Source organism: Physella acuta, unplaced genomic scaffold, assembly GCF_028476545.2.
Source record: "Physella acuta isolate Inbredline_101_S28 unplaced genomic scaffold, ASM2847654v3 ptg001283l, whole genome shotgun sequence".
Lineage (NCBI taxonomy): Eukaryota > Metazoa > Mollusca > Gastropoda > Physidae > Physella > Physella acuta.
In genome coordinates, this window is record NW_026732798.1 from 797,732 (window position 1) to 824,446 (window position 26,715).

Sequence of the window (26,715 nt, forward strand, 5' to 3'; positions counted from 1 at the left end):
CGTGGTGATGATCGCCGGCTTCCTTCAGATCTACCTCTTCATTCTCTCGTCTGAACGGCAGATCATCAGGATGAGGCTGGCCTTCTTTCAGAACGTCATGAAACAGGAACTGTCCTGGTTCGACTCCCACTCAGCCGGAGAAATTTCTGTCAAGTTAACCGAGTGAGTCAGGATAATCACGTTGTTTTCACATTGTTGGCATGAGACTGGTAGTTTAATAGGTAACTTAGTATTTTTACAACATTGGAAAGATGTGACTGAGTTAGTTCGTTAGTTCATTTAGTACCACGGGTTTGATGGTTTAAAATGCGACCAGGTACTTGCAAAAGTGATATAATGTTTAGTGGATCCTAAATTGTTGCCCAAAAACATAGCTCATCACTAAGCTAAAGTTTACCATATTCTAATTATGGGCGTTACCATATCCCTGGTCTAACGAGCGCTTGTATGTGTTTGTGTGTGTGAGTTGGGGGGGGGGGATGAATTTTTATGTTTCTATGTTTTCTCACACTAGCCACTGAAAGATGTTCGTTTTGTTTTACATTCAGTAACGACTTTTGAACCATCCCTCTCTCTACTCTAATGGAGAAGCAGCGAAGCAAACACAACTTATGATAAATGTTTAACATATAAGCTCTTGACTTTCGACACAAAAAACATGTTTAGAAGTGTTTCATCATCATCATTATCATTATAATTATCATCATCATCATCATCATCATCATCATCATAATTATCATCATCATTATCACCATCATTGTCATCATCATCATCATCATTATCAACATCAACATCAACATCATCATCATCACCACCACCACCATCATCATCATCATCATCATCATCATCATCATTATCATCATCATCATCAGTCATGCCTATGGACCCCTTGTGGAGCATAGGAACGAAACCACATCTCTCCCTCGTGTTCGGTTCTGCGTGATTCCTTCCAGCTGATCACGACATTCCGGCTGCTTCTGCTTCACAGAATGTTTTGACCTACCTAGTTTCGTGTTAGAAGTATTTAACAATTTATTTTCTTCTTCCCCACACAGCGACATCTCAAAGATTCACGACGCCATTGGTGACAAGGGTGGCACAGCCCTACAGTGGTTCTCCTCATTTTTGGGCGGCGCCATCATCAGCTACATCTTTGGGTGGGAGCTGACCCTGATCCTGCAGATCTCCAGTCCCATCCTGTTCTTGTCGGCTGGCACGATAGGCTATGTACGGGCTGACATGTTTTGGTTTATTCACTCTGCCATTAAGTGCTACAAACTAGTTGTCTCGTAGCTATTTAAGGCCTCGTATGTGTGCATGTAAATATATATATATCGATGGTCTCGGTCGCAAACCGTCTAACTCAAAAAAATTCGATTTTCTTTTTTTTACATAAAACAAAAGCCAATATGATTCCCCATAATGCCTGAAAATATTAGAGAAATCTGTAGAATGATTATTGAGATATAATCATTTGAACAAACCGCCTATTATTTCTAGCGCTAAAAATCTCGGCGCAAAACGAATATCGCTATATTTGTCAGTACACTTTTGATCGGGAACGCAGTCGCACGCCGTATTCACACAATTTTACAACACAGCAGTCACAGTACTTATAGGTAAGGATATTTGATTAATTATGTTAAACTATTCTATTACATTTTATCATTTTTAAAAATAATAAACAAATAGTATTTGTTTAATATTGCCTATTTTCAGATTTTCAATAACCAAACTGATTTGTTTACATTTTTTTAGGCTAACACAATGCTTTGAAACTAGATCTTCATTCTAGAATCTAAATATCAATCAAAACAATATAATTCGAATTATATTTCCACAAGAATGTGCAATAAATTTAATAATTGTTAATTCACTACTAGCTTTAGATTGAGGGTTTAGATACGTGTTAAGAAATGTTTATATGGTAGGTTACAAAATGTTTGGCGTACATGTTTTTAGTAGATGCTTTTATGATTAATTTTTCAACAGACAAGCCTATCTCAACACACCAGCCTTTCTCGACATACCAGCCTCTCTCAACATATCAGCCTCTCTTAACATACCAGCCTCTCTCAGCATACCAGCCTCTCTCAACACACCAGCCTCTCTCAACATACCAGCCTCTCTCAGCATACCAGCCTCTCTCAACAGACCAGCCTCTCAACATATCAGCCTCTCTCAACAGACCTGCCTCTCTCAACAGACCAGCCTCTCTCAACAGACCAGCCTCTCTCAACAGACCAGCCTCTCTCAACAGACCAGCCTCTCTCAACAGACCAGCCTCTCTCAACAGACCAGCCTCTCTCAACAGACCAGCCTCTCTCAACAGACCTGCCTCTCTCAACACACCAGTCTTACCACATAACAGACCAGCCTCTCTCAACAGACCTGCCTCTCTCAACACACCAGTCTTACCACATAACAGATTAGCCTCTCTCAAAAGACTAGCCTCTCTCAACAGACCAGCCTCTCTCTACAGACCAGCCTCTCTCAACAGACCAGCCTCTCTCAACAGACCTGCCTCTCTCAACAGACCAGCCTCTCTCAACAGACCAGCCTCTCTCAACAGACCAGCCTCTCTCAACAGACCAGCCTCTCTCAACAGACCTGCCTCTCTCAACACACCAGTCTTACCACATAACAGACCAGCCTCTCTCAACAGACCTGCCTCTCTCAACACACCAGTCTTACCACATAACAGATTAGCCTCTCTCAAAAGACTAGCCTCTCTCAACAGACCAGCCTCTCTCAACAAACCAGCCTCTCTCAACAGACCAGCCTCTCTCAACAGACCTGCCTCTCTCAACACACCAGTCTTACCACATAACAGACCAGCCTCTCTCAACAGACCAGCCTCTCTCAACAGACCAGCCTCTCTCAACAGACCAGCTTCTCTCAACAGACCACCCTCTCTCAACAGACCAGCCTCTCTCAACAGACCAGCCTCTCTCAACATACCAGCCTCACTCGACAGACCAGCCTCTCTCAACAGACCAGCCTTTCTTAACAGATCAGCCTCACTCGACAGACCAGCCTCTCTCAACAGACCAGCCTTTCTTAACAGATCAGCCTCTCTCAACAGACCAGCCTCTCGACATACCAGCCTCTCTCAACAGATTAGCCTCTCTCAAAAGACTAGCCTCTCTCAACATATCAGTCTCTCTCAACAGACCAGCCTCTCTCAACAGACCAGCTTCTCTCAACATACCAGCCTCTCTCAACAGACCAGTCTCTATCAATAGACCAGCCTCTCTTGACATATCTGCCTCTTTCAACAGATCAGCGTATCTCAACAGAGCAGCCTCTCAACATATGAGTCTCTCTCAACAGACCAGTCTTACCATACAAGACACCAGCATCTGTCAACTAACAAATCGTAAAGGCACCAGCATCTCTCAACAGACCAGCCTTTCAAAACAGACCAGTCGTAACATTAAGGCACCAGTAACTCTCAGCAGACCAGTCGTAATATACAAAAGACCAATCTATCTCAACTGACCAATCTTACCCTCCAAGATAAGAGCCTCTCTCAACAGACCATTCTTACCATACAAGAGACCAGCCTCTCTCAAAAGATTAGTCTTATCCTACAATAGACAAGCCTCTCTCAACACACCAATCCTACCATACAATACACCAGCCTTTCTCAACAGATCAGTCGTAAGATACAATAGACCAGCCTCACATAACAGACAATAGACACCAACCTCTCTCAAATAGACCAGTCTTACCATACAAGAGACCAGCCGATCTCAAAAGACCAGTCAGACCTATCAAGAATTCAAAGCGACAGATATTCGTGCACTGCAGTACAAGCCTGATGCTACTATCTACTTCAAAGTGAATTAGCAGATAGCTGGCAATTGCTACGCTAGGGTCGTAAGATTATGATCTCATCTGTAGCCCCTGTCAAGTTGCACAAGAGCAGAAAAAAAAGATAAAAGCTGTCATATTTGAGCACTCAAAAGCAAGTCATAAACACACCTTTTTATGATGATTTCCCTGATTTTAAAAATATGTTGCCATTTTAATGTTTCTTTATGTGACCCAGCACCCACCAGATTTAGTAAAATAAACTGTGAGAATAGAAAGATGTAATAAATAAAGCATAACCTTCAACAGTTAACAAGTCTAGTACTAAATACAGACATAAAGAATACACTCGAAAACGATAAAGCCATACTAAAACATCTGTATTAAAAATTAAACTGACCCCATAATGTAGAATAAACTCAAATAATTAAAATATGAGCCCAAAACTACAATCTAAATATTATAAAGTGTTAATTATAACTTAAAAACATAAACATAACTAAATCACGTTCATTAAACAAAACGAACGAACGCGGCTGAGACCGAAATTCTCGGCTCAAAACAGCTAAGTCTGCGCGCGCACAGATAGACGGTTTGCACCGAGAATTTTAGACCGAACAAACCGTCTATCTTTTAAAACCTGCTATAGTTTTGTAAATATCAACAAAATCCATTTTAAAACGCTACAGTATAGTAGGTAGAGAGTTTCTTCGGAGATATCTTTAAAAAAAATGTGTATTAGAGCGATCGAGAAGGAAATAATCAGTTTTTTGTCTCTCCTGTAAAATTTACATTTTCTGAGTTAGACGGTTTGCGACCGAGACCATCGATATATAGGCCTATATATATATATATATATATATATATATATATATATATATATATATAGGCCTATATATATATATATATAGGCCTATATATATATATAGGCCTATATATATATATATAGGCCTATATATATATATATATATATATATATATATATATGTATATATATATATATATATATATATATATATATATATATATATATATATATATATATATATATATATATATATATATATAGGCATATATATATATATATATATACATATATATATATATATATATATATATATATATATATATATATATATATATATATATATATATATATATATAAGGCCTATATATACATATATATATATATATATATTTGTGTGTGTTTGTAAATGCCTTTTATCTACTAGGTGTTAAACTGGTATACAATAAAAATGAATTACTAGACTTTAAGGGTAGACAAAAGCGATAAAGTTTACACGATCAGACCACTAGGTCTCTCTCTGCAGTAACATTTACTTGTTAATTAGTGGTTCGACTAGCCTACAGATGTATTGATTTTGTATAGTTAGTGTTAATGTTGCTTTTAAAATGCTTTTTCAGTTAAAGTGTCAAGTTGTTTGCCACCCTCCCCCCCCCTTTTTTTTTGAGCGTGTATGTTAATTGACGGGACTCAATCTGCTATAAGCTCCATATTATCTGCTATAAACTGCTTATACTTTTATATAGACTGCCTATAAACTGCTATAGACTGCCTATAATCTACTATAGACTACTTATAATCAGCTGTAAGCTGCCTATAATCTGCTATAGACCAACTATAATAAATCATTTACTTTTCCTCCCATAATGTTGGTACAGTTTTTCTCGACCATGACAGCCAAGGAGAGGGTGGCTTACTCTAAGGCAGGGACGGTGGCGGAGGAGGTTTTGTCTTCCATCAGGACCGTGCACGCGTTTGGGGGTCAGGACAAAGAGGCCAAGAGGTGAGTACACGCTAGTGAAGGAGAGGGGTGGGGGACTGTAACCTACTTTATCACCTGGTTCACTGACATTACAAAAAACATCAAGTGCCAGAAGAAAAGAACGTCACAAATTTTACCTGCCCTGTAAAAAAAAAGAAAATACTATATAAAGTTAACCGTTGCATTAGAATCTACTTTGAATAAAGAAAAATTTCAGGTAATCAAAGGTGGGGCGAGCCGCCGGGACACCGAGAAAAATCCTCGCGTATGTGGGAAAAATCCCAGTGTGTGGAGGAAAAAGCCGGTGGTGGTGGGGGGGGGGGGGGGAAGGGGGAAGCCGGTATGTGTGGGGAAAAAGCTAGTGTGTGGAGGGAAAAGCCAGTGTGTGGGGGGAAAAAACTGGTGGGCAGCCAGGATCATTACGTATTGAGCCTATTAGTAATTTAATATTTAAATTAAATATCTTTATTTAATAAACCTTTCCTATTGTTAGTTTTATTATTATTGTATATTTGAAATTGTAAAGTGGCCCGTAACTTTGTATGCATAGGTCCTTAGGTTTGGATAAAAAACAACGCAATATGAAAATTTGTCGGGAAAGGGCCGCTTTAACACAGCCAGTCCCAACCCCCCCCCCCCCCCCCCCCCCCCGTGTTGGCACTTTACATGAATTAACCGGCCGCCCTGCTTACTCCCACGTCCAAGCACAGTTAACTTAATTAACCTGAGGTCACTAGCAAGTCAAACGTTTTGAAATACAACCTCTCCAATTAGCGATGCATAACGATATCTGATACATCTGTCACTTTATGGACAACATATGTATGTCGGCGACAACTAGAAATAGATCCAGCGTAGTGGTTCTCAACTTTTTTTTGAGGTACCGAACCCCACCAGGCTTATAAGCAAAACCACCGAACCCCAGCAGGTTTATAAGCACAACCACCGAACCCCAGCAGGTTTATAAGCACAACCACCGAACAGTAGCGTAGCGAGGGGGGGGGGGGGCGGGGGGGGGGGACATATGTCCCCGGGCGCCGACCTTAGGGGGGGCGCCAAATTGAAAGTTTGAGGGGGTGGGGTGCAAATGAAAAGTTCGAGGGGGGGGGGGGGTGCAAATCGAAAATTTGCTCTCGAGGGGGCGCCAAATTGGAAGTATGTCCCCGGGCGCCGGGAAGGGTCGCTACGCCTCTGCCACCGAACCCCATCAGGTTTTATAAGCTCAACCACCCAACCCCACGAGGTTTATAAGCACAACCACCGAACCCCAGCAGGTTTATAAGCACATCCACCTAACCTCTCTTAATAGTTGTATCATCCACACTGACAAAAATCCGATCGTGAATCGTGAGTTGGGCGTGTGTCTTGACCTATGCCGAACCCATGAGACCGACTCTCCGAACCCCTGGGGTTGGATCGAACCCAACTTAAGAACCACTGCTGTAAAGTGGCTTTACACCTACCATGTTTAACATGGGGCAAGAGCAGACCAGCGCTGTTTTTCGTATGCACTGAGTTAATGTGAAATACATTACTGAGTCTTAAGATAAACTTGCATGGCGCCGGTACATAACGTTAATTATCGTCAAATACATAACAATTTTATCACCGCATATCTACAATTTTTATGGGCAAATACACACCTTTTATATGGCACAGAGGCATAGCGAGGGGGGGGGGGGGCGGGGGGTGCGGACCGCACCGGGTGACACCATTTAGGGGGGTTGACACCAAGGCAAAAAATAGCAAAATATAAAGAGAAAAATTAGAGGGGGTGGGGGTGCAAATCGAAAGTTTGGGGGGGGGGGGCAAATCGAAAATTGAAAGTTTGTCCCCGCGCTCTGGGGGGTGACACCATTAAGTGCCGCACCGCGTGACACCCGACCTCGCTACGCCACTGGGCACAATGACACATGTTTTATGTCATACATAACGTTAATTATCGTCAAATACATAGCAATTTTATCACCGCATATCTACAGTTTGTATGGGCAAATACACACCTTTTATATGGCACAATGACACAAGTTTTATGGCCACACATTGCTTATAATTGCCACTGTGTATTAAACATGTGTCATGGTGTTGACATTATGCAGCTGTTTACAAGCTAAATGTTCTTGATATCCACACTGAATAAATTTGTTAGCTAGTTGAAATGAAACTGAGCGATAGGCTCAAGCATAGTAGCCTAAAGTTCTACATTTAAAAAATGTTTTGTTATAGTTACACTTCTGTTTGAATAATGGATATGCAAAAAAATACCCGAAAATGGGGTTGCCGTTTGAAAGCGACTACGACCTAAATATTTTCCAAGTTAATTTACTTTGATCTTATAACCTATCCCACAGACATGGACCACACCAGAAATCTATACTTTACAGTTGTATTAATATATATAACACGATTTTAGAACCTCTATGTATATTTTACAACAAAACCCTAGTGATATGGTATGATAGACAAAGCACTTATTTCGAAAGACTAATCTTAGTTTTAAAAATCCATTCATTTATAATGTTATCGACATACATGTATTACTACGTATGTTAAATATACAAGTAGATCTACTTATTGTATATTTTTATTCATCAGGTACCTAGTGTAACTAAAATGTATATTTTGATAAGCCAGGTAATCCTACGTGTTGTGACGTCTACATTTGTATTGACCTACCAGGTACATTGCCAGTCTTTCCGACGCCCGGAAGTTTGGCATTAGGAAAAGTTTGATGGGCGGCTTGGGTCAAGGTATGATGTGGTTCATTATCTTCTGCAATTGGGCTCTTGGATTCTGGTACGGAGGCAGACTGGTCAGGCATGGCGACTACGAGGTCAAGGATATGATGACGGTACATTCATGAAAAATATACCATTAAAATTTTACATTTTGAATTACTTCGTTACTAAAATAAAAAAAAATCGACTCAATAGTTCAGTTACGTTGAGTTAATATTTTCTTTGAGAAAAATATGAGGTGGTTTTGAGTTTGGTTCTCGGGGTAGAGTCGTCAGATGCCTTTGAACCTATCCATGTTTAATATGTAATTAGAGCGGATGTACATAGAATCAACCAATCACTTTCTATACCGATGTCATTAGTATTAATGAGTTTTCTTGTCTAAAAGGGTTCTTTACTAACACATGTAATGGTCCTCATCGAATATCCAATCAGACAAATAATATCACCAATAACGATACCCTAACCAGTATCCTAACCTTAATTTAATGCAGTTTTGTATTGAATTGAGATTTCCAAGAATTATTTTCCAGGTATTTTTCACAACCTTCATCTCCTGTCTCTCCCTGGGGCTCGCCGCACCCTCCATCGTCACCATCAATGTAGGCAGAGGAGCCGCCTACGACGTCTTTCGGTTGATAGACCGGGTAAGACCAGATTCTCTTTTGACACTGGTTTTACTTTTGTTTTGGTGTTCAGTGTAAAACACGGAAGCGTATGATCATCCAGACTCAACGAAACGAAACAATTTTTTTTCAGATCTCAAATATTGACAGCTCATCAACAGAGGGCTTAAAACCTGCGACCATCACGGGGCGAATACAAGTTCAGAACGTACATTTTAACTACCCAAGCAGAGATTCAGTCAAGGTATGTTTCATGTGTGTGTACGTGTACTTGTATATATGCGTATATTTATATGCAACTATATGGTTGGTGTATATTCATGATATCGTTTATTTGTTTATTTACTAATATGAAGATCAGTCATAACTACTAATACAGATGCTATTTGATTTTTGTTTCAGATATTAAATGGCCTTGACCTGACCATCAACCCAGGTCAGACGGTAGCGCTCGTGGGTTCAAGTGGTTGTGGCAAGAGCACACTGATCCAACTGTTGCTGCGATTCTATGACCCCAACATTGGGAAGGTAACACTTGGGCAACCAAAGACTGTTGACAGTGCTGAAATATGCGCATAATAAATACAACAATAAATAAAATATACTATATATATATATATATATATATATATATATATATATATATATATATATATATATATATATATATATATATTATAAGGCTATAATATATATATATATATATATATATATATATATATATATATATATATATATATATATATATGTATATATATATAGCTATACAATTATCCTCCTAATATCTGGCCAGATAACTCTTGACGACATTGATATCAGAGACATGAACGTAAAATGGCTGAGACGAAGCATTGGTTTAGTTGGCCAGGAGCCCGTGCTCTTTGCCACGACAATTCTAGAGAACATCCGGTATGGCAACGGGATGGTCTCCATGGAGGAAATCGTTCAAGCGTGCAAGAACGCCAACGCTTACGATTTCATCATGAACTTGCCAGAGGTGAGCTCATAGTTGACTTAATCCTCCCACGGGGTAAGCTACTGTTTAGATAATCCGTGGGAGAAATAAACGTAATTTAGATAATCCACTGAGATGTTCACAAGAAAGAGATAATCCACCAAGATAAAACCCAAATTGAAATGTCATTACATTACTTCACTCACTGTTTACTTCACTCACTGTTTAAAGCATGCATTATTACTTATTTGTATAAAGTTAACATATTTTCACAGAACTTTTATAAAATAAAAATGTGACCCCAATCACAATTTAACATCGATTACAATTTTGTTTACAAAATATTGTAACCATTAAGAATTTAACAATTTAAACTAAATAAATTCCAATCAACTTTTGCGACACAACAGAACCCATGTCAGAGGATACCATTTTTTGTTCGATACAAATTCTCGTTTTTTTTCGACCAGTTTATTTTAGCTAATTTCCATTGTAATACTATGTAGTAATCAACAACTTCTTGTGACAAGTTGATTTGTTTTAGATAATTCTCTGTTGAATTAACCAAAAATAAAAAAGAAGCAATTTTTTTCCCCAGAGGTTCGACACGCACGTGGGAGAGAGGGGCGCACAGCTGAGCGGCGGCCAGAAACAGAGGATCGCCATCGCCAGAGCTCTGGTCAAGAATCCAAGAATTCTATTATTAGATGAGGCCACTTCCGCTTTAGACAACCAGAGCGAGGCTGTCGTGCAGGACGCGTTAGAAAAGGTGCAGATACCAAAATGTCCGATGTTTGATTGATGAACTTCCTCTGAAATTTAAGCACCTTTTTACTGCACCTTTCTTTGAATAAAACAAAAATAATGCTTCATCAATGTCTTCATCTAACGGCTTTTCGCTCCGAATCAGCATAAAGCACGACCGCTCTGCGCATGCACCCTATAAATAGATATTCTCTTCAATTCAGACCATGTCAATCCAGCCTCCACTCTCATTTTCGACTGATCTTCTCCAGGCATTTTATCTTCACTCTTTCCTCTTGCCTTGTTAATTCTACTGCTATACTTGCCTTATGATTTTGTTGTGTGGGTTTAGTCTGAGGTCGGTCATGTTTACCCACACTTTGAATATTTATAAATATCCTATCTGAACACTGGTATATCCTATTTGAAAAGCTGTTTAAAAAATATCTTACGGATTTATTAAAATAGGACTAGAGCTTTTTTTTATTTACGTAAGCGGGCATTTTAAATCTTTTTTTTCGGCGCAAGGGGCGTCAACAAGTAAGCGCCACTTGTCTTGTCTCTAGCTATAACCTATGCCAGTTGGGCTGCTACGCCTTCCTCCTTTAACTTTCTCCATTGATCTTCTCCATGTTTCTTTCGGAAGAAGAAACAAAATAAAACACTTTTGATAGTTTGTACTGAAATTCAAAGTAACGATTTGAATTCTTTAGAGAAAAACGTTTTGTCAATAAAAATAGAGCAATATAATTTGTGACTTTTTCAAGAATTAAGTTTTATCGATCCACTATTAATATAGTCCATGTTTTTGTTCTAGGCCAGCAAAGGTCGCTCCACTATAGTTATAGTCCATGTTTTTGTTCTAGGCGAGCAAAGGTCGCTCCACTATTGTTATAGCACACCGACTGTCCACTGTGAGACAGGCTGACGTCATTGTGGTACTGGACAAGGGCAGGGTTCAGGAGAAAGGGACGCACGACCAATTGATGGCGAAGAAAGGATTTTATTTCACCCTGGTATCTAGTCAGGTAGGTTGTCTCTTGTCATGTGAGTGGTCTCTAGTCATTTGACTAGTCTTTAATAAAAAGAAACTAGTTTCTACTTTCTATTCTTGTGACTAGTCTATAGTCACGTGACTAGTCTATAGTTTCTAAGGAAGTAAAATGCGCACATGGAAAACTGCACAACGGAAAATTGCACGAACAGAAAAATGCGCACATATAAACTAATTATACTAATACACTTTAATTTTGTCATATTTCGTGGAAATATGTTATATTATGCTGCAATGTACATGTATTAACTATTAATGTATATTCATGCTTGATTAAAAAAACAATAATGCACCTGCGCAGTATTTTTGTGCGTAGATTTCCGTCGCCCATCTTTCTGGTCACCGTCCCAGATTGGTCACTACGATAAAAATAGAATTTGTGAATATGATATAATTTGTTAGTATTATAAATTTATTTTGAAATGAATATGAACACCACCACTCTCTATCTCTTCCACAGCTTCGAAAACGTAAGTAAACCAGTGAATACATTTTATTATATACAGTGCCGGCGCCAGGTTATTTAGCGCCCTAGGCAAAACTTATTGAAAGCGCACCCCCTCCCGCAAATTTTTAGTGCCCCCTTCCAGGCGCCCGGGGACAAACTTTAGATTTGCACCCCCCTTAAACTTTCGATTTGTACCCCCCTCAAACTTTCGATTTGTACCCCCCTCAAACTATCAATTTGTTTTTCCAACCCATTTTGGCGCCCCCCTACGGACAGCGCCCTAGGCGACCACCTAGTTCGCCTTATAGGTAGCGCCGGCCCTGATTATATATATATATATATATGTATGTATATGTATATATGTATATATATATATATATATATATATATATATATATATATATATATATATATATATATATATATGGTTCCGATAAGGAGCAGCTCTCATTACTTTACAAAACACAATCTTAACTAAACAGAAGAATCTGAAAGTGGCGGTGACTCTGATACAAACACTACAGTTGCTAAACCACTGGAAATATCTGTCGGTAACTATGGCGACCAAGTTCTGAAGGTATGTTTTTCAACATCACTTTTTAATATACAGCAGGTATAAAATTAATACTACTGTAGGAATCGATTCAATTAAAATTAAACGCAATTTTTGTATCCCTGTATGCATGACATATTTGTTTAAATCAATCAAAGAGAATGTACCTCAAGTTTTTTTCATCTATATTAGCATTACTTTATTCTTGTTTTACTAATTAGATGGCCTACGTTGAAGACGAACTGGACTTGTCTGCGTCCTCGCTTTCAACCATTGGCAGACTGCTCAAGATGAATTCACCTGAGTGGTTCTTTCTTGTCCTTGGGAGTCTGTCCAGCTTGACCAATGGAGCCTTACAGCCTGCATGGGCAATCATACTTAGTGAAGTTATTAAAGTAGGTTTGTCTAATGATCATCATACTTAGTGAAGTTATTAAAGTAGGTTTGTCTTGTTTATTGACCATCTCACTTAGTGAAGTTATTAAAGTAGGTTTGTCTAATGATAATCATACTTAGTGAAGTTATTAAAGTAAGTTTGTCTAATGATCATCATACTTAGTGAAGTTATTAAAGTAGGTTTGTCTTGTTTATTGACCATCTCACTTAGTGAAGTTATTAAAGTAGGTTTGTCTAATGATAATCATACTTAGTGAAGTTATTAAAGTAAGTTTGTCTAATGATCATCATACTTAGTGAAGTTATTAAAGTAGGTTTGTCTTGTTTATTGACCATCTCACTTAGTGAAGTTATTAAAGTAGGTTTGTCTAATGATCATCATACTTAGTGAAGTTATTAAAGTAAGTTTGTCTAATGATCATCATACTTAGTGAAGTTATTAAAGTAGGTTTGTCTAATGATCATCATACTTAGTGAAGTTATTAAAGTAAGTTTGTCTAATGATCATCATACTTAGTGAAGTTATTAAAGTAGGTTTGTCTTGTTTATTGACCATCTCACTTAGTGAAGTTATTAAAGTAGGTTTGTCTAATGATCATCATACTTAGTGAAGTTATTAAAGTAGGTTTGTCTAATGATCATCATACTTAGTGAAGTTATTTAAGTAAGTTTGTCTTGTTTATTGATCATCTCACTCAGTGAAGTTATTAAAGTAGGTTTGTCTGTTTAATGATCATCATATTTAATGAAGTTATTAAAGTAGGTTTTCTTGTTTATTGGCCATCATCCTTAGCGCAGCTTCTAAAGTAGGTTTATAAGTAAAAAAAAATTGAAGACCACATGACACCTACAAAAACTCTCACACACCACTCAAACATCACGTGATCTCTCCAGGCATTCTCTAAAGATGATTTGCAAGACCAAAAAGACACCATGCGAGACATGAGTTTGTATTCACTGGGCGTGGCCTTCGCAAGTCTCATAACTTTCTTTTTACAGGTAAACAATTCTTCCATCATTGTAAGTTTAAATTTAACATTTTCACTTCATATGGAGCTAGGGTTGAGGCCATACTTCTCTCTTAGAGTGTAGGACCGAGACAAAACTTCTGAAACAAAATTCATTTGCTGATATTCTTCTCACTGCGTGCTTTGTCATTCCCTGATTCCCATATCCCTTTCCACGGCATCTTTATAAAATGTATGGGAGTGTGTTCTACATCAGGAGTCCTTATCTATCATGTATACGTTCCTTGATTTCATGTCTTCCATAGATCCTTCATATCTCAATTTATTTGTTTATTAGTGAGACAATTCATTTGTTTATTAGTGAACACGTCACCTTAAGATACATAAACTCAAACTAAATTTATATAAACTGTTGCTCTTTGTGAAACCGAAGATATTATCTATAATTGTACCGCTACACCAAAACAACGAGCCTTATGCTATCCAACAAAACATTTGATTGAGACTAACGTAATGTGTCCATGAATCTTACAGGACTACATGTTTGGTTTGTCTGGGGAAGCGCTAACTATGAGGATCAGAGATCTGTTATTTAGAAGCATTCTAAGAAAGGTATGCACGTTAAATAATTATTAGCTCCTGTTGAATCCATCTTAATTTTCCTATAACTACTTAATACTCCATGCAGTAGATATAAACTATATATGTTCTTGGGTGTATAATTAGACTAGATTTCACTAATTGTTCTAATAAGTGGTCAGAAATGTAAAACCTCAGTTTGATTTCTCTCTCAAGAACATCGCGTGGTTTGATGACCACAGGCATGAGACTGGCATCCTGAGTACTCAACTAGCCGTGGAGGCTTCCGTCGTGCAGGGGGTGAGTGAGTTCACATAATAGTTGGTGTTAGTTTGTTAAGTGTAAGTCACATTAAGGTTATGACAGGTTACTTGGTAAGTGTAGGTCACATCAATGTTCTGGGAAGGGTACTTTGTTGAGTGTAAGTCACATCAATGTTCCAATGTTCAGGTTGTGAAAGTTTGATAAGGACGTTAACATTAATAGAGACGTTAACTTTGATAGAGACCTTAATATTTAACTTTGATAAGGGTAGTAACTTTGATAAGGACGGTAATTTTGATACGAAAAAGGCAAGATTTAAGGATAAGCTGGATTGATAAACGTATACACTTGTATAAGGAAAGATAACTCATATAAAGGGAGGCAACTTTCACAAAGGTTCGCAGTTTTGATTATAGCAAGCACTTGTGAAAAAGAGAAGCCACTAAGACAGGGACGTTGCAAAAGTAAAAACAACAAAATTTATTCCTAGTTCCATTTGCATGCTGCAGATGATTTGACTTAATTTTTTTCTATCTGCAGGTGGTGAAGACGCTGGTCGGCAGCATCCTGCTGAGTGTGGGCAACCTCGGCACGGGCTTCGTCATCTCTCTCATCTTCGGCTGGCAACTGGCTCTAGCACTGGCGGCATTCATACCGTTCATGATTTTATCGTGAGTCTTGATGGTATCATACCGTTCATGATTCAATCGTGAGTCTTGTCTTGATGGTATCATACCGTTCATGATTCTATCGTGAGTCTTGATGGTATCATACCGTTCATGATTCTATCATGAGTCTTGTCGTGATGGTATCATACCGTTCATGATTCTTTCGTGAGTCTTGTCTTGATGGTATCATACCGTTCATGTGGCTTGATGGTAGCCACGGTTAGTGGTGGCTTGATGGTAGCCACGGTTAGAGGTGGCTTGATGGTAGCCACGGTTAGAGGTGGCTTGATGGTAGCCACGGTTAGAGGTGGCTTGATGGTAGCCACGGTTAGAGGTGGCTTGATGGTAGCCACGGTTAGAGGTGGCTTGATGGTAGCCACGTATAGTGGTGGCTTGATGGTAGCCACGGTTAGAGGTGGCTTGATGGTAGCCACGTATAGTGGTGGCTTGATGGTAGCCACGGTTAGAGGTGGCTTGATGGTAGCCACGGTTAGAGGTGGCTTGATGGTAGCCACGGTTAGAGGTGGCTTGATGGTAGCCACGGTTAGAGGTGGCTTGATGGTAGCCACGGTTAGAGGTGGCTTGATGGTAGCCACGTATAGTGGTGGCTTGATGGTAGCCACGGTTAGAGGTGGCTTGATGGTAGCCACGGTTAGAGGTGGCTTGATGGTAGCCACGGTTAGAGGTGGCTTGATGGTAGCCACGGTTAGAGGTGGCTTGATGGTAGCCACGGTTAGAGGTGGCTTGATGGTAGCCACGGTTAGAGGTGGCTTGATGGTAGCCACGGTTAGTGGTGGCTTGATGGTAGCCACGGTTAGAGGTGGCTTGATGGTAGCCACGGTTATTGGTGGCTTGATGGTAGCCACGATTATTGGTGGCTTGATGGTAGCCAAGGTTAGAGGTGGCTTGATGGTGTATCGATCATGAACATGAGCCTCGCGTCAATGGTGTTTTGGTAATGGTCGGGTATGAAGTTTACCTTCGTGATAAACAACTGCATTAGAGATGGTGGGTCGGACTATCAAAGCTGCCTTTACCTGCTCTAGGGAATGGGGTGGGTGGGGATATAATCAAGTATGGTCTAAAGCATGCTTGATAAAAATGGCAAATAAGAATGGTAGGGTAACATCCATATTGTTATTTTTCTTTTAATATCTTAAGCAATGAACACGTAATTATTATATTGTTAAATAAGTGATGCCTTAAACAGAAGTCTATGATACCAATTTAAAAGCCCGAAACTTATGAAATATAGAGATGTCCATTAGATTTTCAGATTTTAACACACCCTAGTTTCATGTATAGAGAAAAATTAATTTCTTTTCCTTCTCTTCAGAGGTGTGTTGAGTGTTGCGTTTCTAGGAGGTGCCGCTAAAGAAAACAAAAAGGCCATGGAAGACGCCTGCAAGGTACTCTCTTGTTCTCTTCTTACCACCAGTTCATTAAGGAGGGACCAGTACTTATTTTTTTTTTAATTCAAGATTAGCTACTTAACATTGTATAGATATCTAAAACAGATAAACGTCTTCATCTTAACTTCTTGTTTTATTCCCATTCCTAACATAAGTCAAATTCTAATATAATAAACAAAATCTAAAGCCTGCCGTCAGTGGCGTAGCGAGGTCGGGTGTCACTCGGTGCGGCACTTAATGGTGTCACCCCCAGAGGCGTAGCGAACCTTCCCGGGGACAAACTTTCAAGTTTTCGATTTGCACCCCCCCCCCTCAAACTTTCGATTTGCACCCCCCTCAAGTTTTTCTCTATATTTTGCTATTTTTTGCCTTTGTGTCACCCCCCTAAATGGTGTCACCCGGTGTGGTCCGCACCCCCCCCCCCTCCCCCCTCGCTACGCCCCTGCCGTGATGTCTTATTACAATATTGTTTTGTTACTCTCAGGGTGACACTCAGTATTTTCTCTAATCCCCCCAGAATGCTCTTTCCTGTGTGGACAACATCCGCACGGTGGCAGCACTGACCAAAGAGGGCACGTTTTACCGAATTTTTTCCGCTGACCTCATGCGTCCGGTCAAGTCGAACCTGAAGAGAGCTGGTCTGGCGTCGGCGGCGTTTGGCGTGTCGGGTGGGATGTACTTCTTCACATACGCCGTGGCCTTTTACTACGGCTCCAAGCTACTGGAAGACGACGACATCGATTTCAACGACATTTTCAAGTGAGTTCTTCATGGCTAAAAGTTTAAGTTTAGTTCTTATTTTATCGTTTTTTTTCCAGTGGATTAGTTAGTTACTTAGAGTATTTCTACAAGTTATAGGCTACAGTTCTTCAATGGTTGATTATTTCTGTATTATATTTTCAATTAAATTTACATTGCATCTTTTTAGGGCTTTTTTCTTTTGTTTTATTCATTAAATAAAACATTTGGAACATACTGATGATTTGTTATGTCAGTGTTATGTTAATATTATTCTAGTAATTTGTCAAATTTTTGAGCGGATAAGACACAATGATGTTTTTTGCCATACTTGTCTGATTAACATTTTAATTCTTTGTATTTAACAGTTAAACTTTTTTCCTTCCCTTTTCCCACCTTTTTAACACTTTCAACCCAGCATATGTTGTCTTGTTCATAGTGTTAACTCACTTGAATTCAGCCTCTGTTGTTCTTGTTCTCTCTACTAGACCTGGCTTTTATTGTAAAATATTTTAACCTAATATCTATCATTACTAATCAGCATATTTTATTTGTTGATCATAGAAGTTTTACAGCATGTTAAACTATTTCAAAATGTAATCTAAAGCTCCCCTTTCATATCTAAAGATCCATAAGGCAGATGAAGTAGAGTTCATATGTTTCTTGATCTCGGCATATGAATGGATAGTGTGGTCAGCACTAAACACAGTCACCTTTACTTTCTCTAACATGATTCAGGTACTTATCAGAGGTGGGTGGACTCGAGGACGTCCTACAGTTACGGGTCTACTTAACAGCTTGATAGACGAACTTATTATTTCATTTGACATGTTTTGTTGACACTTCTATACCAATGTGTCTGGCCGTCCCCAGGGTGTTTGGGTGTCTTGTCCTGGGCTCCATGCAGCTGGGACGGGCTGTCGCCTTCGCCCCTGACACCAGCGCCGCCATCAGTGCCGCCAGAAGAATTTTTGCCATTCACGACCAGACACCGCCCATCGATGCGTACTCGTTAGACGGAGAGGCGCCCCTGAAGGTTTTGTTGTGTTCTTTTTTTTTATTTGAAACATTTGCTACCCCTAACAATAATCGTATAGTTTATGTTTTTCTTTGTCTTAAAATTAAAAATAGTTTCATAAATGTGTTTATTAAAATGAACTTCAACTGTGAAGAAACTGGTTATGCGGGAAAGCTTGTGGTGGGCAACTTTAATAGTCCAGAAGTTGGACCCGGGAAGATTAGGCTGTATTGTTGTGGACAGTAACCCATCATAGAATTGCCGCCTTGCACATTGTTCTTACGTAAACAAAGGCTATAGAAGAAAATGCAGAAAAAAAGCAGGCTAAAGTCGGAGTCAACAGACCACATTGCGCATAACATGTTGACACGTAATACTTTAGTGTCAGAGGATACTTCTCAAATATATTACGAGGAAAAAAGAAGCACTCAAATACAATGTTAAGTGATAGCCCTCACAAATGTACCAGCGGAGCTTTTTTATCCTATAAGAAGTTCGAAACCTTGAACTGGATCAAACATTAAAACCATTTTATCGCTAACGCTTCTATCCAGTCAGAGTTCAACTCGACGATCAGGTTTTCTAAGACGTTCTTCCGCTACCCCATGCGCCCTGACGTCAGTGTACTTAACGGCCTTGACCTGGTGGTGGAGCCCGGTCAAACCCTAGCCTTGGTGGGGGAGAGTGGGTGCGGCAAGAGCACAATCGTCCAGCTGATTGAACGGTTCTACGACCCCGACCAGGGGGCGGTTGTAAGTACTCGATACATGACGTCACTGCAGCTAGTTGAACGGTTCTACAACTGTTGTAAGTACTCGATAAATGACGTTACTACAGCTAGTTGAACGGTTCTACAACTGTTGTAAGTACTCGATAAATGACGTTACTACAGCTAGTTGAACGGTTCTACAACTGTTGTAAGTACTCGATAAATGACGTTACTACAGCTAGTTGAACGGTTCTACGACTGTTGTAAGTACTCGATAAATGACGTCACTACAGCTAGTTGAACGGTTCTACGACTGTTGTAAGTACTCGATAAATGACGTCACTACAGCTAGTTGAACGGTTCTACGACTGTTGTAAGCACTCGATAAATGACGTCACTACAGCTAGTTGAACGGTTCTACGACCGTTGTGAGTACTCGATACATGACGTCAATAAAGCTAGTTGAACGGTTCTACGACTGTTGTAAGTACTCGATTGAACGGTTCTACGACTGTTGTAAGTACTCGATTGAACGGTTCTACGACTGTTGTAAGTACTCGATTGAACGGTTCTACGACTGTTGTAAGTACTTGATTGAACGGTTCTACGACTGTTGTAAGTACTCGATTGAACGGTTCTACGACTGTTGTAAGTACTCGATTGAACGGTTCTACGACTGTTGTAAGTACTCGATTGAACGGTTCTACGACTGTTGTAAGTACTCGATTAAAAGGTTCTACGACTGTTGTAAGTACTCGATTGAACGGTTCTACGACTGTTGTAAGTACTCGATTGAACGGTTCTACGACTGTTGTAAGTACTCGATTGAACGGTTCTACGACTGTTGTAAGTACTCGATTGAAAGGTTCTACGACTGTTGTAAGTACTCGATTGAACGGTTCTACGACTGTTGTAAGTACTCGATTGAACGGTTCTACGACTGTTGTAAGTACTCGATACATGACGTCACTACAACTAATTGAACGGTTCTACGACCCCAACCAAGGGACGGTTGTAAGTACTCGATACATGACGTCACTGCAGCTAGTTGAACGGTTCTACGACTGTTGTAAGTACTCGATAAATGACGTCACTACAGCTAGTTGAACGGTTCTACAACTGTTGTAAGTACTCGATAAATGACGTTACTACAGCTAGTTGAACGGTTCTACGACTGTTGTAAGTACTCGATAAATGACGTCACTACAGCTAGTTGAACGGTTCTACGACTGTTGTAAGTACTCGATAAATGACGTCACTACAGCTAGTTGAACGGTTCTACGACTGTTGTAAGCACTCGATAAATGACGTCACTACAGCTAGTTGAACGGTTCTACGACCGTTGTGAGTACTCGATACATGACGTCAATAAAGCTAGTTGAACGGTTCTACGACTGTTGTAAGTACTCGATTGAACGGTTCTACGACTGTTGTAAGTACTCGATTGAACGGTTCTACGACTGTTGTAAGTACTCGATTGAACGGTTCTACGACTGTTGTAAGTACTCGATTGAACGGTTCTACGACTGTTGTAAGTACTTGATTGAACGGTTCTACGACTGTTGTAAGTACTCGATTGAACGGTTCTACGACTGTTGTAAGTACTCGATACATGACGTCACTGCAGCTAGTTGAACGGTTCTACAACTGTTGTAAGTACTCGATTAAAAGGTTCTACGACTGTTGTAAGTACTCGATTGAACGGTTCTACGACTATTGTAAGTACTCGATTGAACGGTTCTACGACTGTTGTAAGTACTCGATTGAACGGTTCTACGACTGTTGTAAGTACTCGATTGAAAGGTTCTACGACTGTTGTAAGTACTCGATTGAACGGTTCTACGACTGTTGTAAGTACTCGATTGAACGGTTCTACGACTGTTGTAAGTACTCGATACATGACGTCACTACAACTAATTGAACGGTTCTACGACCCCAACCAAGGGACGGTTGTAAGTACTCGATACATGACGTCACTGCAGCTAGTTGAACGGTTCTACAACTGTTGTAAGTACTCGATAAATGACGTTACTACAGCTAGTTGAACGGTTCTACGACTGTTGTAAGTACTCGATAAATGACGTCACTACAGCTAGTTGAACGGTTCTACGACTGTTGTAAGTACTCGATAAATGACGTCACTACAGCTAGTTGAACGGTTCTACGACTGTTGTAAGCACTCGATAAATGACGTCACTACAGCTAGTTGAACGGTTCTACGACCGTTGTGAGTACTCGATACATGACGTCAATAAAGCTAGTTGAACGGTTCTACGACTGTTGTAAGTACTCGATTGAACGGTTCTACGACTGTTGTAAGTACTCGATTGAACGGTTCTACGACTGTTGTAAGTACTCGATTGAACGGTTCTACGACTGTTGTAAGTACTTGATTGAACGGTTCTACGACTGTTGTAAGTACTCGATTGAACGGTTCTACGACTGTTGTAAGTACTCGATTGAACGGTTCTACGACTGTTGTAAGTACTCGATTGAACGGTTCTACGACTGTTGTAAGTACTTGATTGAACGGTTCTACGACTGTTGTAAGTACTCGATTGAACGGTTCTACGACTGTTGTAAGTACTCGATACATGACGTCACTGCAGCTAGTTGAACGGTTCTACAACTGTTGTAAGTACTCGATTAAAAGGTTCTACGACTGTTGTAAGTACTCGATTGAACGGTTCTACGACTATTGTAAGTACTCGATTGAACGGTTCTACGACTGTTGTAAGTACTCGATTGAACGGTTCTACGACTGTTGTAAGTACTCGATTGAAAGGTTCTACGACTGTTGTAAGTACTCGATTGAACGGTTCTACGACTGTTGTAAGTACTCGATTGAACGGTTCTACGACTGTTGTAAGTACTCGATACATGACGTCACTACAACTAATTGAACGGTTCTACGACCCCAACCAAGGGACGGTTGTAAGTACTCGATACATGACGTCACTGCAGCTAGTTGAACGGTTCTACAACTGTTGTAAGTACTCGATAAATGACGTTACTACAGCTAGTTGAACGGTTCTACGACTGTTGTAAGTACTCGATAAATGACGTCACTACAGCTAGTTGAACGGTTCTACGACTGTTGTAAGTACTCGATAAATGACGTCACTACAGCTAGTTGAACGGTTCTACGACTGTTGTAAGCACTCGATAAATGACGTCACTACAGCTAGTTGAACGGTTCTACGACCGTTGTGAGTACTCGATACATGACGTCAATAAAGCTAGTTGAACGGTTCTACGACTGTTGTAAGTACTCGATTGAACGGTTCTACGACTGTTGTAAGTACTCGATTGAACGGTTCTACGACTGTTGTAAGTACTCGATTGAACGGTTCTACGACTGTTGTAAGTACTTGATTGAACGGTTCTACGACTGTTGTAAGTACTCGATTGAACGGTTCTACGACTGTTGTAAGTACTCGATTGAACGGTTCTACGACTGTTGTAAGTACTCGATTGAACGGTTCTACGACTGTTGTAAGTACTCGATTAAAAGGTTCTACGACTGTTGTAAGTACTCGATTGAACGGTTCTACGACTGTTGTAAGTACTCGATTGAACGGTTCTACGACTGTTGTAAGTACTCGATTGAACGGTTCTACGACTGTTGTAAGTACTCGATTGAAAGGTTCTACGACTGTTGTAAGTACTCGATTGAACGGTTCTACGACTGTTGTAAGTACTCGATTGAACGGTTCTACGACTGTTGTAAGTACTCGATACATGACGTCACTACAACTAATTGAACGGTTCTACGACCCCAACCAAGGGACGGTTGTAAGTACTCGATACATGACGTCACCTGTTTTAGCAGGCTTTATCCCATCCGCCAGCCGATACCCACCCCTCTCACAAAAATGCACTTTATATTGCAAGTTGTGCATTTATTTTTCTTCCCTCCCCTCCGGAAAACAAATTTGTCAAGTAGTAACAGCCTTGTAGCAATCGTTTCAAGCGAGCCTCAGAACTTGAATAGTTTATTGATCTAAAGCACTCAAAAAAATAGAATGCTTAGTCCTTAACATGTGTGGGAGTTGGAATAACTTGCATTAAATCCACCTAACTAATAGTTTCAACACTTGAGGATAAACTGCTTCCATGTCTCAACAGTAACATTAATATGAGAAGTACAGATCAAACAATTAATAGGCTAAATGTTTTGGTTACATGATGATGATATCGCCATCTTTTTATCTAAAAAATACTTTTTGTGTAGATAGTGTAAATAGTAAAAATCTGACAAAACTACTTACAGAACTGCTCCTAAACGTATTCTAGCTAATATAAACAAATAAATCTTAAATTAGCTTGATTAACAATTTCGTTCAAGCTATAGCTTTTCTTTTCTTTATAGAAACAACTCAGAGTTCTAGTATCCTAATATTTACTACCATACAGCCAATTTATATAAAACAACTTTGTGTTCCCAAACATTAACCAGTGCCTGTCAAGATATAGCAACTTCACATACATAACTTCATGTTCATCTATCCATACGTCACCAGTTCATGGACAAGTACGACGTGAAGGATCTGAACGTACAGTGGCTGAGAGCACAGATAGGTCTAGTCTCACAGGAGCCCATCCTCTTCGCCACGTCCATTGCGGAGAACATCGCGTACGGCGACAACAGCCGAAACTGCTCAATGGAGGAGATTGTAAAGGCAGCTAAGGCGGCCAACATACACAGTTTCATCATTTCTTTACCTCAGGTTTGTAACTTCCACAGTTTCATCATTTCTTTACCTCAGGTTTGTAATTTCCAGTTTCATCAATTCTTTACCTCAGGTTTGTAACTTCCAGTTTCATCATTTCTTTACCTCAGTTTTGTAACTTCCACAGTTTCATCATTTCTTTACCTCAGGTTTGTAACTTCCAGTTTTATCATTTCTTTACCTCAGGTTTGTAACTTCCACAGTTTCATCATTTCTTTACCTCAGGTTTGTAACTTTCACAGTTTCATAATTTCTTTACCTCAGGTTTGTAACTTCCAGTTTCATCATTTCTTTACCTCAGGTTTGTAACTTCCACAGTTTTATCATTTCTTTACCTCAGGTTTGTAACTTCCACAGTTTCATCATTTCTTTACCTCAGGTTTGTAACTTCAACAGTTTCATCATTTCTTTACCTCAGGTTTGTAACTTCCACAGTTTCATCATTTCTTTACCTCAGGTTTGTAACTTTCACAGTTTCATCATTTCTTTACCTCGGGTTTGTAACTTTCACAGTTTCATCATTTCTTTACTTCGGGTTTGTAACTTCCACAGTTTCATCATTTCTTTACTTCGGGTTTGTAATTTCCACAGTTTCATCATTTCTTACCTCAGGTTTGTAACTTCCACAGTTTCATAATTTCTTTACCTCAAGTTTGTAACATCACAGTTTCATCATTTCTATTGCCTTTGTCTTTCTTGGTTAGGGTTACCTGACTAATGTCTGTTGTCTGTCTTGGTTAGGGTTACCTGACTAATGTCTGCTGTCTGCTGTCTGTCTTGTACAGGTTTACCTGACTAATGTCTACTGTCTGTCTTGGTTAGGGTTACCTGACTAATGTCTGCTGTCTGTCTTGGTTAGGGTTACCTGACTAATGTCTGCTGTCTGCTGTCTGTCTTGTACAGGGTTACCTGACTAATATCTGTTGTCTGTCTTATACAGGGTTACCTGACTAATGTCTACTGTCTGTCTTGGTTAGGGTTACCAGACTAATGTCTGCTGTCTGCTGTCTGTCTTGGTTAGGGTTACCTGACTAATGTATGTTGTCTGCTGTCTGTCTTGGTTAGGGTTACCAGACTAATGTATGCTGTCTGCTGTCTGTCTTGGTTAGGGTTACCTGACTAATGTCTGCTGTCTGTCTTGGTTAGGGTTACCTGACTAATGTATGCTGTCTGCTGTCTGTCTTGGTTAGGGTTACCAGACTAATGTCTGCTGTCTGCTGTCTGTCTTGGTTAGGGTTACCAGACTAATGTATGCTGTCTGCTGTCTGTCTTGGTTAGGGTTACCTGACTAATGTATGCTGTCTGCTGTCTGTCTTGGTTAGGGTTACCAGACTAATGTATGCTGTCTGCTGTCTGTCTTGGTTAGGGTTACCAGACTAATGTATGCTGTCTGCTGTCTGTCTTGGTTAGGGTTACCAGACTAATGTCTGCTGTCTGCTGTCTGTCTTGGTTAGGGTTACCTGACTAATGTATGCTGTCTGCTGTCTGTCTTGGTTAGGGTTACCTGACTAATGTATGCTGTCTGCTGTCTGTCTTGGTTAGGGTTACCAGACAAATGTTGGCAGCAAAGGGACCCAGCTAAGCGGGGGTCAGAAGCAAAGGATCGCCATAGCCCGAGCTCTGATTAGAAATCCCAACATCCTTTTACTGGACGAGGCCACGTCAGCGCTGGATGCCGAGAGTGAGAAAGTTAGTGACCTTTGAACTGTACATTATACAATTATAGGCGTGTTGTACAACATGGGCGTCTTCTGTTTCCTAACGGGGAAGAACCTTTCATATGCTGTAGGAACATTTATTTGTCCGTGTAAGATATTCAGAAAACATCGCCACACAGCGTATCATTTCGTGTGGTTCCTTAGTCGAAAGTCTGATGGTCATTCCAGGGCATGTAGAGTCTGTATGTCATTACTGAGCCCAGGCATGGTTTAATGTTAGATTTAGGGTGTGTTTATATTTGTTTCCATTTATGTAAATAGTTTAGGGTTAGATTTGGAGCTGGAGCTTGTTACCATGGCATCGCTGATGTAGCGTTACGTTTATGAGAATTTTTGTAACTATTCTAATAAAATACCCGAGTTCGCTTCTAGAAACTAAATATTTAAATTTAAATCTAGACTAATCCATAGATTGTGGATTTAAGTACCCGTAAACACCGTGTTTTTTTCTCCACGAACTAGGTGGTGCAAGAAGCTCTGGACAAAGCCAGGCAAGGACGAACCTGCATCACAATCGCCCACCGTCTCAGCACCATCAAAGACGCGCAGAAGATTGCGGTATTCAAAGGCGGTGTTGTCCAGGAGATAGGTACTCACACCCAGCTCATGTCAAACCGTGGACCGTATTACAAGCTGATCACCTCCAACATGTAGAGGGAAGCAGCAATTCATGAAAACTAAGCTACGTAAAAGCTGAAGTGCTTTCTTATAGCGAACAGTTGATTCAATGTCAGCAGATATAAAAAAAAGATATTAGAGAATACATGTCGTCAAAGAAAATCGAAACAACA

At 39.8% G+C, this 26,715-nt stretch overlaps 1 protein-coding gene across 1 annotated transcript; it reads left to right on the plus strand.

The window, feature by feature from the left end:
- LOC131957998 (ATP-dependent translocase ABCB1) lies at positions 1–26,715 on the plus strand. Its single transcript, XM_059322875.1, has 25 exons — positions 1–162; positions 1,056–1,227; positions 5,500–5,624; positions 8,283–8,454; positions 8,875–8,988; positions 9,101–9,211; positions 9,370–9,495; positions 9,761–9,964; positions 10,521–10,691; positions 11,533–11,694; positions 12,181–12,190; positions 12,651–12,745; positions 12,943–13,116; positions 14,012–14,116; positions 14,620–14,697; positions 14,881–14,964; positions 15,469–15,599; positions 15,821–16,510; positions 16,933–17,005; positions 17,526–17,767; positions 18,620–18,782; positions 19,319–19,516; positions 23,997–24,203; positions 25,749–25,895; positions 26,387–26,715. Exons 1-25 carry the CDS (start codon positions 8–10, stop codon positions 26,576–26,578), a joined length of 4,101 nt encoding a protein of 1,366 aa, XP_059178858.1. The 5' UTR covers positions 1–7; the 3' UTR covers positions 26,579–26,715.

What these genes read in the sequence shown, in the direction of transcription:
- LOC131957998 (XM_059322875.1), top strand. Translation starts at nt 8, where the DNA reads ATGATCGCCGGCTTCCTTCAGATCTACCTCTTCATTCTCTCGTCTGAA. An exon ending in CAGGACAAAGAGGCCAAGAG is followed by an intron (nt 5,625 to 8,282) that starts GTGAGTACACGC and finishes TTGACCTACCAG; the next exon opens with GTACATTGCCAGTCTTTCCG. An exon ending in TTAGAAGCATTCTAAGAAAG is followed by an intron (nt 14,698 to 14,880) that starts GTATGCACGTTA and finishes TTCTCTCTCAAG; the next exon opens with AACATCGCGTGGTTTGATGA.